The sequence below is a fragment of the Oncorhynchus tshawytscha genome, linkage group LG03 (genome assembly GCF_018296145.1).
Source record: "Oncorhynchus tshawytscha isolate Ot180627B linkage group LG03, Otsh_v2.0, whole genome shotgun sequence".
Classification (NCBI taxonomy): domain Eukaryota; kingdom Metazoa; phylum Chordata; class Actinopteri; order Salmoniformes; family Salmonidae; genus Oncorhynchus; species Oncorhynchus tshawytscha.
In genome coordinates, this window is record NC_056431.1 from 29,933,824 (window position 1) to 29,950,068 (window position 16,245).

General features: G+C 42.6%; 1 protein-coding gene across 8 annotated transcripts in view; it reads left to right on the forward strand.

The window, feature by feature from the left end:
- The first annotated feature begins 399 nt into the window (after nt 1-399).
- Nucleotides 400-16,245, forward strand: part of ptprub (protein tyrosine phosphatase receptor type Ub) — a 358,074-nt gene continuing 342,228 nt past the window's right edge. For 4 of the 8 annotated variants that reach the window (XM_042314170.1, XM_024402347.2, XM_042314194.1 and 1 more), the window contains exon 1: nt 400-689. In XM_042314170.1, coding sequence (XP_042170104.1) covers nt 620-689 — 70 coding nt within the window. In that variant the 5' untranslated portion in view covers nt 400-619. The remainder of the gene's footprint in view (nt 690-16,245) is intronic. The other 4 variants (XM_024402325.2, XM_024402330.2, XM_024402339.2 and 1 more) reach the window with 2 other exon arrangements.

Sequence of the window (16,245 nt, forward strand, 5' to 3'; positions counted from 1 at the left end):
TTGCCTTATCCACTCAACCTGTGAAGCTGTTAGGATAATGAATCTGTTTTCCATTCTGCAGATAGACTGACAGACTGTGTCCATTGTTGCAGATCTGCTCAAGCCACCAGTGAATCCATTGTTGAGGCTACTTTGAGCCACTGGTCAGAGTGGATCTGGTGTGACATCTTTTGGGAGATCATCAGGTGGATAACCTTAACACCCAGAACCAATCAGCTACTATATTTTGATGGAGACTAGGCTGTTTGTTGCAAGGGACTAGGTGGATGTACGTGAATGCTTGGCGAGACACAGACACATGTAGCGAGTTCAATCTAACCTCAGAAAAATCTTCAAGCGACAGAATAGTTGCAAGAAGGTGCCACTTGGAGGCGTCCGTCGCATATTTTTAATCACACACAATCACACAGAAAGTGTGCTTGGGGGGAAGAGAGAAAATGTTTTGTACTGTTTATCCTGACGTCAGTTAGTACGGCTTGCACTACTGCCGTTGTCTCGCACCCACGTTTCAGCAAGAATTCGGGAATCGATAGGCTGGAGTCCACAACTTGCAGATCGGTCCTCGAGGAGTCACTGAAATGATTTCTGCAGCTATTCCAAACTGGACTAAAACAGCACAATGAACACCTGCGCTTTTCTGCTGCTCCTGGCCGTTCAAATCTACGCCGAAGGCATAGAGGGACCAACAGGTAAAGAGACATTTCTTCCTGTTTTCAAGTCACTGCGCACTTGGGAAGCGATGCATCCAGTTTGGCAAGCTCTAAATCGCTGTGTTGAGCCTGAAAAGGGGTGTGAAAGGTGTCGCAGTATGTTTCCCGCAGTTAACTTTATTCATAGGAGATGGAAGGTTCGATTTATTGGATAATGAAGAGGGCTTACTGAGATAATTGTCAAGAGGCGAGATAATGGGCTCTTCATAAGAATAGACAACTTCGTTATGAAAATGTATTTTATTAGATTGCTACGAATCTGAGGATAGTGCTTGTTTTGTGAGAAAGACTTGCCTCTGCATTCCAGATCAGAATCATCCTCACATTCCCGCTTTTTGTTATAGCTTTATGGTATGTAAAGGGAGGGTAGCCTAGGGTATGTTATTGGTATATTCGCCTAATCGTTTTTCCCCCTTGGAAGTAGGCTATTCAAACATTGCGTCGGTATTGTTTGCTACTTTAATTCTAGATTAACATTTCTGGACATGAAATTGCATTCCAACGTGTAAATGTGGATACAGATTTACCGATGTTTTGTGTTGAGTTTTAAAGCCTCTTATCTGATAGAAATATGCAGACTGAAGGAAAATCATGCATTGATTGAGAACATGTGCTGGCAAGTGGCAACACTGACATTTTCAACCTGACCCAGTCTGTAATACCTTCATGTTTCAAGCAGGCCCTATGCCCAAGAACGCCAAGGTAACTGTCTAAATGAGTATTGCCCCATAGCACTCACATCTATAGGCAGAAAGGCTAGTAATGGCTCACATCATCCCAAACACCCTGGACCCATTCCAATTTGCATACTGCCTCCACAGATGACTCAATCTGTATTGCAGTCCACACCCTCTCCCACCTGGAGGAACACCTACACTATATATACAAAAGTATGTGGACACCCATGAGTGGATTTGGCTATTTCAGCCACAACTGTTGCTGACGTGTATAAAATTGAGCACACAGCCATGCAATCTCCATAGTCAAACATTGGCAGGAGATGGCCTTACTGACGAGCTCAGTGACTTTCAATGTGGCACCGTCATAAGATGCCACCTTTCCAACAAGTCAGTTCTTAAAAATTTGAACCACTAGGCTACCTGCCACCCCCAGATTGGGCTACAATCTGAGGTGCAGTTAACTAATGAATTTATCCTCTGCAGCAGAGGTCTTTCTTTCTTGTGAAAGTTCCCACGAGAGCCAGTTTCATCATAGCGCTTTATGGTTTTTGCAACTGCACTTGAAGAAACGTCGATAGTTCTTGAAATTTTCCACATTGACTGACCTTCATGTCTAAAAGTAATGATGGACTGTCGTTTCTCATTGCTTATTTGAGCTGTTCTTGCAATAATAAGGACTTGGTCTTTTACCAAATAGGGATATCTTCTGTATACCACCACTACCTTGTCACAACACTGATTGGCTCAAATGCATTAAGAAGGAAAGAAATTCCACAAATTAACTTTTAAGAAAGGACACCTGTTAATTGAAATGCATTCCAGGTGACTACCTCATGAAGCTGGTTGAGAGAAGAAAGCAGCCAACAAGTGCTCAGCATATGTGGGAACTCCTTCAAGGCTGTTGGAAAAGCATTCCATGTGAAGCTGGTTGAGAGAAGGCCAAGAGTGTGCAAAGCTGCCGTCAAGGCAGATGGTGGCTTACTTTGAAGAATCTAAAATATAATATACACTTGCTCAAAAAAATAAAGGGAACACTTAAACAACACAATGTAACTCCAAGTCAATCACACTTCTGTGAAATCAAACTGTCCTCTTAGAAACCAACACTGATTGACAATACATTTCATATGCTGTTGTGCAAATGGAATAGACAACAGGTGGAAATTATAGGCAATTAGCAAGACACCCCCAATAAAGGAGTGGTTCTGCAGGTGGGGACCACAGACCACTTCTCAGTTCCTATGCTTCCTGGCTGATGTTCTGGTCACTTTTGAATGCTGGCGGTGCTTTCACTCTAGTGGTAGCATGAGACGGAGTCTACAACCCATACAAGTGGCTCAGGTAGTGCAGCTCATCCAGGATGGCACATCAATGCGAGTTGTGGCAAGAAGGTTTGCTGTGTCTGTCAGCGTAGTGGTCCAGAGCATGGAGGCGCTACCAGGAGACAGGCCAGTACATCAGGAGACGTGGAGGAGGCCGTAGGAGGGTAACAACCCAGCAGCAGGACCGCTACCTCCACCTTTGTGCAAGGAGGAGCAGGAGGAGCACTGCCAGAGCCCTGCAAAATGACCTCCAGCAGGCCACAAATGCTTTACAGACCAACACTGTGCAGGACGTTTTGCATTTGCCAGAGAACACCAGGATTGGCAAATTCGCCACTGGCGCCCTGTGCTCTTCACAGATGAAAGCAGGTTCACACTGAGCACGTGACAGACATGACAGAGTCTGGAGACGCTGTGGAGAACGTTCTGCTGCCTGCAACATCCTCCAGCATGACAGGTTTGGCGGTGGGTCAGTCATGGTGTGGGGTGGCATTTCTTTGGGGGGCCACACAGCCCTCCATGTGCTCACCAGAGGTAGCCTGACTGCCATTAGGTACCGGGATGAGATCCTCAGACCCCTTGTGAGACCATATGCTGGTGCCGTTGGCCCTGGGTTCCTCCTAATGCAAGACAATGCTAGACCTCATGTGTCTGGAGTGTGTCAGCAGTTCCTGCAAGAGGAAGGCCCGCCCATTCCCCAGACCTGAATCCAATTGAGCACATCTGGGACATCATGTCTTGCTCCATCCACCATCACCACATTTCACCACAGACTGTCCAGGAGTTGGCGGATGCTTTAGTCCAGGTCTGGGAGGAAATCCCTCAGGAGACCATCCGCCACCTCATCAGGAGCATGCCCAGGCGTTATAGGGAGGTCATACAGTCATGTGGAGGCCACACACACTACTGAGAGTCATTTTGACTTGTTTTAAGGACCTTACATCAAAGTTGGATCAGCCTGTAGTGTGGTTTTCCACTTTAATTTTGAGTGTGACTCCAAATCCAGACCTCCATGGGCTGATAAATTTGATTTCCATTGATCATTTTTGTGTGATTTTGTTGTCAGCACATTCAACTATGTTAAGTAAAGTATTTAATAAGAATATTTCATTCATTCAGATCTAGGATGTGTTATTTTAGTGTTCCCTTTATTTTTTTGAGCAGTGTATAGTGATTTGTTTAACCCTTTTTGGGTTACTACATTATTCCATATGTGCTATTTCATAGTTTTGATGTCTTCACTATTATTCTACAATGTAGATAATAGTAAATATAAAGTAAAACCCTTGAATGAGTAGGTGTGACCTAACTTTTGACTGGTATTGTATACTAAATAATACAGTTGAAGTTGGAAGTTTACATACACCTTAGCCAAATACATTTAAACTCAGTTTTTCACTATTCCTGACATTTAATCAGAGTAAAAATCCCTGTCTTAGGTCAGTTAGGATCACCACGTTATTTTAAGATTGTGAAATGTCAGAATAATAGTAGAGGGAATTATTTATTTCAGCTTTTATTTCTTTCATCACATTCCCAGTGGGTCAGAAGTTTACATGCACTCAATTAGTATTTGGTAGCATTGCCTTTATATTGTTTAACTTGGGTCAAATTTTTCGGGTAGCCTTCCACAAGCTTCCCACAATAAATTGGGTGAATTTTAGCCCATTCCTCTTGACAGAGCTGGTGTAACTGAGTCAGGTTTGCAGGCCTCTTTGCTCGCACACGCTTTTTCAGTTCTACCCACACATTTTCTATGGGATTGAGGTCAGGGCTTTGTGATGGCCACTCCAATACCTTGACTTTGTTGTCCTTAAGCCATTTTGCCACAACTTTGGAGGTGTATGCTTGGGGTCATTGTCCATTTGGAAGACCCGTTTGCGACCAAGCTTTATCCACATAATTTTCCTCCCTCATGATACCATCTATTTTGTGAAGTGCACCAGTCCCTCCTGCAGCAAAGCACCCCCACAACATGATGCTGCCACCCCCGTGCTTCATGTTTGGGGTGGTGTTCTTCGGCTTCCCCATTTTTCCTCCAAACATAACGATTGTCATTATGGCCAAACAGTTACATTTTTGTTTCATCAGACCAGAGGACATTTCTCCAAAAAGAATGATCTTTGTCTGCATGTGTAGTTGCAAGCCATAGTCTGGCTTTTTCATGGCGATTTTGGAGCAGTGGCTTCTTCCATGCTGAGTAGCCTTTCAGTTTATGTCGATATAGGACTAATTTTACTGTGAATATAGATACTTTTGTACCTGTTTCCTCCAGCATCTTCACAAGGTCCTGTGCTATTGTTCTGGGATTGATTTGCACTTTTCGCACCAAAGTACGTTCATCTCCAGGAGACAGAACGCGTCTCCTTCCTGAGCGGTATGATGGCTGCGTGGTCCCATGGTGTTCATACTTGCGAACTATTTTTTGTACAGATGAACGTGGTACCTTCAGGCATTTGGAAACTGTTCCCAAGGATGAACCAGACTTTTGGATGTCTGCAGTTGTTTTTCTGAGGTCTTGGCTGATTTCTTTTGATTTTCCCATGATGTCAAGCAAAGTGGCACTGAGTTTGAATTTAGGCCTTAAAATACACAGGTACACCTCCAATTGACTCAGGCTAATTGACATAAATTATCAGCTTCTAAAGCCATGACATAATTTTCTGGAATTTTCCAAGCTGTTTAAAGGCACAGTCAACTTAGTTTATGTAAACCTTTGACCCACTGAAATTGTGATACAGTGAAATAATCTCTCTGGAAACAATTGTTGAAAAATGTACTTGTGTCATGCACAAAGTAGATGTCCTAACCGACTTGCCAAAACTATAGTTTGTTAACAAGATATTTATGGAGTGGTTGAAAAGCAGGTGGCAAATTAGTATGCAACGAGCCAGGCGGCCCAAACTGCTGCGTATACCCTGACTCTGTTGCAAAGAACGTAAGAGAACTGACACAATTAAATTATAAGAAATCCATCTTAGCAGGCAATATTAACTAAATGTGCAGGTTTAAAAGTATATACTTGTGTATTGATTTTAAGAAAGACGTTGATGTTTATGGTTAGGTACACATTGGTGCAACGATTCAATGATAAATTAACAGGCAACGCATCGATTATATGCAACGTAGGACAAGCTAGATAAACTAGTAATTTCATCAACCTACGTGTAGTTAACTAGTGATTATGTTAAGATACATTTAATGCTAGCTAGCACCTTACCTTGGCTCCTTGCTGCACTTGCATAACAGGTAGTCAGCCTGCCACGCAGTCTCCTCGTGGAGTGCAATGTAATCGGCCATGATCGGTGTCCAAAAATTCAGATTGTTATGAAAACTTGAAATCGGCCATTCCGATTAATCGGTCGACCTCTACTAGAAACATGATTGATTTGTAATCATATATAGAGAAAAAACTATGCATTTCTAATTCCCTTCATCTGCATTAATCTGAGGACACAGGATAGTATTTCAATTAGATACTTTTAAGCACCAGTCAAAAGTTTGGACACACCTACTCATTCCATGATTTTTCTTTATTTTTACTATTTTCTACATTGTAGAATAATAGTGAAGACATCACAACTATGAAATAACACTGGTCTTCTGCGTGCCCTACATTCTGTAGTACAGGCATGGCCTGCTCTCCCTTGTGTAAGGAATTAGGCACTTTCACATGTTTACGACAGTATGTATTGTAGACTGCACAGTAGCCTAATAAACGAATAACCACATTTCATTGATAAAAAATACTCTTTCAAAATTCAGATTTTGATTTAGTTATGGATCCGTAATGAATTACTATGGGAATAAATATCACTGATTTACAGAGATATTAGAACAAAGTTGTCTAATGAAGGCAAACAATTTAGAATCCTCCAATCCTGTACACTGCTCCCGACCGTCACATTGTACAGCACCATATTTTCCATTCCATCCTAATGGAAACCCTTAGGGTTTATTTTTTTCTCCTTTTTTTCTGAATGGAAACACCATAATATTAATAATATTAATAATATTATTATATACATAATATTAATTGTATATGCCATGAAAATAACTTTTCAACATTAAGATGGATACAACACAATAGTGTGTCATACACAACACACATGCAACAAAACCATGTTTGCAAATATGAATTGTTATGAGGCAAATCATTAAGTGGAATGGCTTGAAATTAGAAAATTATTAAATCACATGCAGATAATTAAGAGGTCAAATGGAACTGTGACGCTTCACTAGGAACATCTGATTGTGTCAACAGAGATTTACACGCTATTTATTATTTAGTTGGTGAACTGGGGTGTTGCAGCGCCCAACATCAGCATGATTTTCTTCCAATTAGCCAATTACAGTGGTGTGTTGTCTGTGGATCATCATACGAGTGATTGGACTACCCCCAAACTTCTCCATGTGTGTCTGCTGGTTGCACAGATGAGGCGACGTTATGTTGATTCGGCCTTGACTTTAAAGCAAGGGTTGGAACTGGTTCTGGGAACGGAACAGAAAACCGGAAAATAACTAAATTATTTGACAAACAGAACCCGAATCGGAAACTAAAGTATACAGTTCTGCAACCAAACTGTTATTTGATTTATTACATTTATTTAACCTTTATTTAAATAGGCAAGTCAGTTAAGAACAAATTCTTATTTACAATGACGGATTAAAAGCTTGGGAGCTGGTTAATAATGTTCTTTTACGTTGCAGGCATTATTTTCAGTTCCCCAAAATTGCAACAAAGCGCCTATGCAAAGCCCTCACTCTTTCTCAAATTATTCCAACGTCTGCCAGGCAGCTGGAAATCTTTGCCTGTGTGTGTGTGGGCTACCTGCCCCTCCCTTCTGAAGCATGTTACTGTAGCCTACTAACAATGTTACAAGCATGATTCAGAAATTAGGGAGATATGTTTATTAAAATAATGGATTTAACTTTTTCAATGCTAGTTAAGGACACTATACTGTAGTTAATCGCGTTTCACGTTGGATTTATTAACAACAAAAAGGTAAGACCTGTTTTTCATTCTAGTGCTGCTCTGCACACACAAGCTTGTTAGCTATCAAGCTAATGTTTGCTCTGGTCCAACTTTAAACCAGCTGGGAAGTTCAAAGACATTCAAAGTTCCTCCATAGAAGCCATTCCAATGTAGGTATAATTCTGTGGGCCTAATTCAGAAAATGCATGTCATAACAAAATGCCCAGCACTTCAAGGCAAGCTTCCTCCATCCTCTCTTGCTCTCTTCTCAGCCGCAAAATTTCAGTTGCATCTCACACCCTACACCATGACTGGCAGCACAGTGTATGTGCTTATATTTCATTATGATTAAACCATGCTGTTACTGCAAAATACAATTTGCTCTTAATGACTTTCCTATACAGATTCAATTGCTTACCTGCTCCATAGCAAGCTGTTCTAGCCTCACGGATTGGTGAAGTAATTTAATGTTGAGCTAAATGTCGATTTCAGAGGTTTTAAAAAGAAACAGAAAGGAATGATATAAACCAGTACTTTTTTGGGGTTCAAACCGTCTCAGAACTTTATTTTGCTGGTTGGAACAGTGGAACGAAACCAAAGCAATAATGGTTCTGTTCAAAAGAAACAATTGGAAAACCAACAACACTTTGCATTCTCTGGGTAGCCTGGCTACTCAGGCTATATAGAATAAGCTGAGAGTCAGAGACAGATAGGAAGATGAATGGGGCCCCTGCCGAAGAGCGTGCCTGCCTTGACGGGGCATACAAATCACGGCACTTGGTGTCAAGCTGAAATTCATAAAAAAACACACATGGATAAGTTAGATTTTCCGCTGCCTGTAAGATGAGTAACCCAGTCAGGGTCTGGCACCCATCCACATAGCCTTGCCACATTAATATATCAGTGGGAAGGGGAGCAGAGACAGGACTGCAGAGCACAGCACTCCTCACATAAGTACACTGCTTAATCACACAAGGCTGGGGAGGACGGGAGGAGGATGGTCTGGGGGACACCTAGGGGGTTATAGCACCACACTGGTAACCTGCTCTGAGACAAACCACTCCCTCTCTGTCTTTTCATTGGCTATCCACAATTCCACCCAGGACCACACAAATAGTGCTGCTTAGATTAAGAGGGAAGTTATCTGATCTGTCCAGGACAAATTGATTTCTCTTCTCTCTTGCTTTTCTCTCTCCCTCTCTCTCCTTCCAGATGTTGGTTGGTCTGGCTCGTGGTGGAAGTGTTTCCCCTCTATGGGTCCAAAAACAACATTGATAGCTTTATATTTTGTAATGATGTGCAACCACCTCTCTTATACTTTTACCTCTATTATTCATTCGCACTCACTGGTCTCTTTGTAATAGTCTTGAACCAAATTAACGTCTCGAAAAATTAACCCAATATGACTACAGACCCAGCTGACTCTGAGGCCGGTATCTAAGCTAAACATGTAGAGTATGATATTCAGTGCATATTTCATAATCCACTCAATCAAGCTCCTCCCAAGAGAAACATGAGTGGATACATAGCATGCATTTAACTGGCGTCAAGGGGTTACTCTCATCTAAACTCAACAAAAAAAGAAACGTCCCTTTTTCAGGACCCTGTCCTTCAAAGATAATTCGTAAAAATCCAAATAACTTCACAGATCTTCATTGTAAAGGGTCTCAACACTGTTTCCCATGCTTGTTCAATGAACCATAAACAATTCATGAACATGCACCTGTGGAACAGCTTACAGACGGTAGGCAATTAAGGTCACAGTTATGAAAACCTAGGACACTAAAGAGGCCTGTCTACTAACTCTGAAAAACACAAAAAGAAAAATGCCCAGGGTCCCTGCTCATCTGTGTGAACTTGCCTTAGGCATGCTACAAGGACGCATGAGGATTGCAGATGTGGCTAGGGCAATACGTTGCAATGTCCGAACTGTGAGACTCCTAAGACAGCGCTACAGGGAGACAGGATGGACAGCTGATCGTCCTCACAGTGGCAAGACCACGTGTAACATCATCTGCACAGGATCGGTACATCCAAACATCACCTGCGGGACAGGTACAGGATGGCAACAACAACTGCCTGAGTTACACAAGGAACGCACAATCCCTCCATCAGTTCTCAGGCTGTCCGCAATAGGCTGAGAGAGGCTGGACTGAGGGCTTATAGGCCGGTTGTCTGGTGAGGACCTGCCTTACATCACCGGCAGCAACGTCGCCTATGGGCACAAACCCAACCTCGCTGTACCAGACAGGACTGGCAAAAAGTGCTCTTCACTGACGAGTTGCGGTTTTGTCTCACCAGGGGTGATGGTCGGATTCGAGTTTATCGTTGAAGGAATGTGCGTTACACCACGGCCTGTACTCTGAAGAGGGATTGTTTGGAGGTGATTGTTTGGATCCATCATGGTCTATGGTGGTGTGTCACAGCATCATCGGACTGAGCTTGTCATTGCAGGCAATCTCAACGCTGTGCGTTACAGGGAAGACATCCTCCTCCCTCATGTGGTACCCTTCCTGTAGGCTCATCCTGACATCACCCTCTAGCATGACAATGCCACCAGCCATACTGCTCGTTCTGTGTGATTTCCTGCAATGGCCAGCGAAGAGCCTGGATCTCAATCCCATTGAGCATGTCTGGGACCTGTTGAATCGGAGGGTGAGGGCTAGGGCCATTCCCCCCAGAAATGTCTGGGAACTTGCAGGTGCCTTGGTGGAAGAGTTGGATAATATCTCACAGCAAGAGCTGGCAAATCTGGTACAGTCCATGCGGAGGAGATGCACTGCAGTACTTAATGCAGCTGGTGACCACACCAGATACTGACTGTTACTTTTGATTTTGACCCCCCTTTTTTCAAGGACACATTATTCACTTTCTGTTAGTCACATGTCTGTGGAACTTGTTCAGTTTATGTATCAGTTGTTGAATCTTCTTATGCTCATACAAATATTTACTCATGTTAAGTTTGCTGAAAATAAACACAGTTGACATTGAGAGGACGTTTCTTTTTTTTGCTGAGTTTATAAAGCAAAATGCTTAGGAATGACACTGTTACTGTTTGTCTGTCTGTGTGGATGTTCTAGCATGTCCTGTCAGCAATAACTGATGTTGCTGCTGGTGTTGAAGACAGTGTCTCTGCTCTAATAATAAGAGCACATTCTCACGAGGCAGTCATTTTGACAAACTGTGCCGCTTCATATCGAGAATCTTCGGCATTTAGATGAGATGAAATCGTAAAATGAGGGATGACACAGAAAAATTGGCACAGATTATGCCAGTTAGCCGACAGAGCAGAGGAGGTGAGGGGTAGAAGTGCTAGATAGGGATCCCGTATCATTTAAGAGCAATTGGACGTAATAATAATCTGGTTGAAAACGGCCTACGTGGCATCGATATTGGTCAAGCATTTATTACAGTGCCAAAATGGACTAAAAAGTGTAAGTAGGATTAGGGCTAGTACAATTATTGTGTAATAAACAAATATGGTACTGTACTCCCTGTTCACTCATGACTGCATGGCCAGGCACGACTCCAACACCATCATTAAGTTAGCTGATGACACAACAGCCTGATCACAGACAACAATGAGACAGACTCTAGGGAGGAGGTAGGAGACCTGGTTGTGTGGTGCCAGCACAGCAACCTCTCCCTCAATGTGATCAAGACAAAGGACATGATTGTGGACTACAGGAAAAGGAGGACCAAGCAAGCCCCTATTCTCATCGACGGGGCTGTAGTGGAGCGGGTTGAGAGCTTCAAGTTCCTTGGTGTCCCCATCACCAACAAACTACCATGGTCCAAAAACACCAAGACAGTCGTGAAGAGGACACGACAAAGCCTATTCCCCTCAGGAGACTGAAAAGATTTGGCATGCGTCCTCAGATCCTCATAAAGTTCTACATCTGCGCCATCGAGAGCATCCTGGTTGCATCACTGGTTGCATCACTCCCTGGTATGGCAACTGCTCGGCCTCCGACCGCAAGGCATTACAGAGGGTAGTGCGTACGGCCCAGTACATCACTGGGGCCAAGCTTTCTGCCATCCAGGACCTCTATACCAGGCAGTGTCAGAGGACGTTCCTAAAAATGGTCAAAGTCTCCAGCCACCCTAGTCATAGACTGTTCTCCCTGCTACTGCACTGAAGCGGTACCAGAGCGCCAAGTCTAGGTCCCAAAGGGCTTCTAAACAGCTTCTACCCCCAAGCCATAAGACTTCCGAACAGCTAATCAAATGGCTACCCACACTATTTGCATTTCTCCCCCCCTCCCTTTTACTCTGCTGCTACTCTGTTTATTATTTATGCATAGTCACTTTAACTATATCCTGTCTAGAACCCTGTTCCGCTAGCGGAACCCCTCGCCAACAGCGAATGAAATTGCAAATACAAATGAACAGAAATCTCATAAATCAAATTTCTCAAACATACAAGTATTAGGCACCATTTTAAAGATAAAATTCTCGTTAATCCATACACAGTGTCTGATTTCAAAAGTGCTTTACAGCGAAAGCTCCACAAACTATTAAGTTAGGTCACCACCAACTCACAGAAAAACCCAGCCATTTTTCCAGCCAAAGAGAGGAGTCACAAAAAGCACAAATAGGGAGAAAAATGAATCACTAACCTTTGATCTTCATCAGATGACACTCATGGGACTTCATGTTACACAATACATGTATGTTTTGTTCGGTAAAGTTCATATTTATATCCAAAAATCTAATTTTACATTGGCGTGTTACGTTCAGTAGTTCCAAAACATGCAGTGATATTGCAGAGAGCCACATGTATTCACAGAAATACTCATAATAAATGTTGATGAAAATACAACTATTATACATTAAACTTTAGATACACTTCTCCTTAATGCAACCGCTGTTTCAGATTTCAAATTCTTTTTGCGGAAAGAGCATAATCTGAGATCGGCGCTCAGAGCCCAAACCAACCAGAGAAATATCCGCCATGTTGGGTAGTCAACATTATTCATAAATAGCATTATAAATATTCACTTACCTTTGATGATCTTCATCAGAATGCACTCCCAGGAATCGCAGTTCCACAATAAATGCTTGTTTTGCTCGATAATGTCCATGATTTATGTCCAATTATGTCCAATAGCTTCTTTTGTTAGGGTGTTTGGTAAACAAATCCAAAAGCGCGATCTGGTCCATTCGGACTAAACGTTCAAAAAGTTATATTACAGGTCGAAGAAACTTGTCAAACTAAGTATAGAATCAATCTTTAGGATGTTTTTATCATAAAAGTTCAATAATGTTCCAACCAGAGAATTCCATTGTCTGTAGAAAAGCAATGGAACGAGAGCTACCTCTCAAGTGAAAGCGCGTGATTGAGAACGAGGCTGTAGGCAGACCCCTTATTCAAACAGCTCTCATCCGGCCCCCTTCACACGAGAAGCCTGAAACAACGTTCTAAAGACGGTTGACATCTAGTGGAAGTGCAAAATAACCCATATCCCACTGTGTATTCGATAGGGGTGTGTTCAAAAACTACAAACCTCAGATTTCCCACTTCCTGTTTGGATTTTTTTCTCAGGTTTTTGCCTGCCATACGAGTTCTGTTATACTCACAGACATCATTCAAACAGTTTTAGAAACGTCAGAGGGTTTTCTATCCAATACTAATAATAATATGCATATATTAGCATCTGGGACTGAGTAGGAGGCAGTTCACTCTGGGCACGCTATTCATCCAAAAGTGAAAATGCTGCCCCCTGTCCCAAACAAGATATACATGTACATATCACCTCAATACCATGACTAACAGGTGCCCCCACACACTGTTCTCTGTATATAGCCTCACTATTGTTATTTTATTGTTATTTTACTGCTGCTCTTGAATTACTTGTTACTTTAAAAAAAAAATCTTACGAAGTATCCCTCAGAAGGACTCTAGTCTTTTGGCGCGAGTGAATGAGTGTGCGTTCCTCGTTCTTTTTCTCCGGTATTGAACACAGTATATTTCGTCTGAAATTTGATCTATTATTTACATATTAGAGTACCTGAGGTCGGATTAGAAATGGTGTTTGAATTGTTTGGACAAAGTTTACACGTATCTTTTTAGATTCCTTTGTAGGCATGTTGGGCGAGTTGAAACAGGTGGATTTCTGAATCAAACGCGCCAAATAAACAGACCTTTTTGGGATATAAAGAAGGACTTTATCGAACAAAACAACCATTCATTGTAACTGGGACCCTTTGGATTGCAAAAAGATGAATATCTTCAAAGGTAAGTGATTTATTTTATCGCTATTTTTGAGTTGTGACACCTGTGCAGGTTATGTTAATGCAGGAAGTGGGTGTGGCGCTGTCCTCAGACGATCAAATGCTATGCTTTCGCCGTAAAGCCTATTGTAAATTGGACAAAGCGGTTTGATTACCAAGATTCTAAGCTAAAGAATGGTGTATAACACTTGTATTTTAATGAATGTTTAATATTACTACTTTTGTTTTTTGAATTTCGCGCTCTGCAATTTCACCGGATGTTGTCGAGGTGATCCGAAAGAAGTTAATGACTAACTGTGCTATTGGCAACAATTTCATTACATTTTTTTGCGGATTTTTACTGACACCTGTCAAAACAACCTGGTGCTAGGTCATTTGTAAATTAAATCAATTATTCTGCACTCTACCTAATACTAAATCAAATGTTATTGTTCACATACACATGTTTAGCAGATGTTATTGCGGGTGTAGCGGGATGCTTGTGTTTGTAGTTTCAACAGTGCAGTAATATCTAACAATTTCACAACAATACACACACATCTAAAGTAATAGAATTAAGAATATATAAATATTTGGATGAGCAACGCCAGAGCGGTTTTGACTAAAATACAGTAGAATAGGATAGACAAGGTGCAATAGATGGTATATAAAATACAGTATATACATATGAGATGAGTAATGCAAAACATGTGAACATTATTAAAGTGGCCAGTGATTTCAAGTCTATGTATATAGGGCAGCAGCCTCTAAGGTGCCAGTGAGGGCTATTTAACAGTCTTATGGCCTTGAGATAGAAGCAGTGTTTCAGTCTCTCGGTCCCAGCTTTGATGCACCTCTACTGACTTCGCCTTCTGGATGATAGTGGGGTGAAGAGGCGGAAACTCGGGTGGTTATTGTCCTTGATGACCTTTTTGACCTTCCTGTGACATCGGGTGCTGTAGGTGTCTTGGAGGGCAGGTAGCTTTCCCCCGGTGATGCGTTGTGCAGACCACACCACCCTCTGGAGAGTCCTGCGGTTCCGGGAGATGCAGTTGCTGTACCAGGCAGTGATACAGCCCGATAGGATGCTCTAAATTGTGCATCTGTAAAAGTTTGCCTCCTGAGCCTCCTGAGTTTGAAGTGGCGCTGTTGTGCCTTCTTCACCACACTGTCTGTGTGGGTGGACCATTTCAGTTTGTCCGTGATGTGTATGCCGAGGAACTTGAAGCTTTCCAAGTTCTCCACTGCGGTCCCGTCGATGAATAGGGGGGTGCTCCCTCTGCTGTTTCCCGAAGTCCACAATCAGCTCCTTTTGTTTTATTGACTTTGAGTGAAAGGTTATTTTCCTGGCACCACACTCCCAGGTCCCTCACCACCTCCTGTCTCGTCATTGTTGGTAATCAGGCCTATTACTGATGTCGCGTGTAAACTTGATGATTTAGTTGGAGGCGTACGTGGCCACACAGTCATGGGTGAACAGGGAGTACAGGAGGGGTCTTTGCATGCACGCTTGTGGGGCCCCTGTGTTGAGGATCAGTGAAGTGGATATGTTGTTTCCTACCTTCACCTTTGGGGACAGCCCGTCAGGAAGTCCAGGACTCAGTTGCACAGGGCGGGGTTCAGACCTAGGGCCTCGAGCTTGATGATGAGCTTGGAAGGTACTATGGTGTTGAATGCTGAGCTATTGTCAATCAACAGCATTCTTACATAGGTATTCCTCTTGTCCAGACGGGAGTGAGCAGTGTGATGGTGATTGCATTGTCTGTGGATCTATTGGGGCGGTAAGTAAATTTTAGTGGGTCTAGGGTGTCAGGTAAGGTAGATGTGATATGATCCTTGATTTGTCTCTCAAAGCACTTCGTGATGACAGAAGTGAGTGCTACGGGGTGATAGTCAATCAATCAAAAACAATTATAAAGCCCTTCTTACATCAGCTGATGTCACAAAGTGTTGTACGGAAACCCAGCCTAAAACCCCAAAGAGCAAGCAATGCAAGTCTAGAAGCACGGTTGCTAGGAAAAACTCCCTAGAATGTCCGGAACCTAGGAAGAAACCTAGAGAGCAACCAGGCTATGAGGGGTGGCCAGTCCTCTTCTGGCTGTGCCGGGTGGAGTTTGGTGGCACTGTGTTATCCTCAAAGCAGGTGCAAAAGGTGTTTAGCTGATCTGGAAGCAAGACGTCGGCGTCCCTTTGTAGTCCGTGATTGTCTGTAGACCCTGCCACATACGTCTCGTGTCTGAGCTTTTTAATTGCGATTCCACTTTGACTCTGTACTGACGGTTTACCTATTTGATTGCCTTATGGAGGGATTTACTACACTGTTTGTATTCAGCCATATTCCCAGT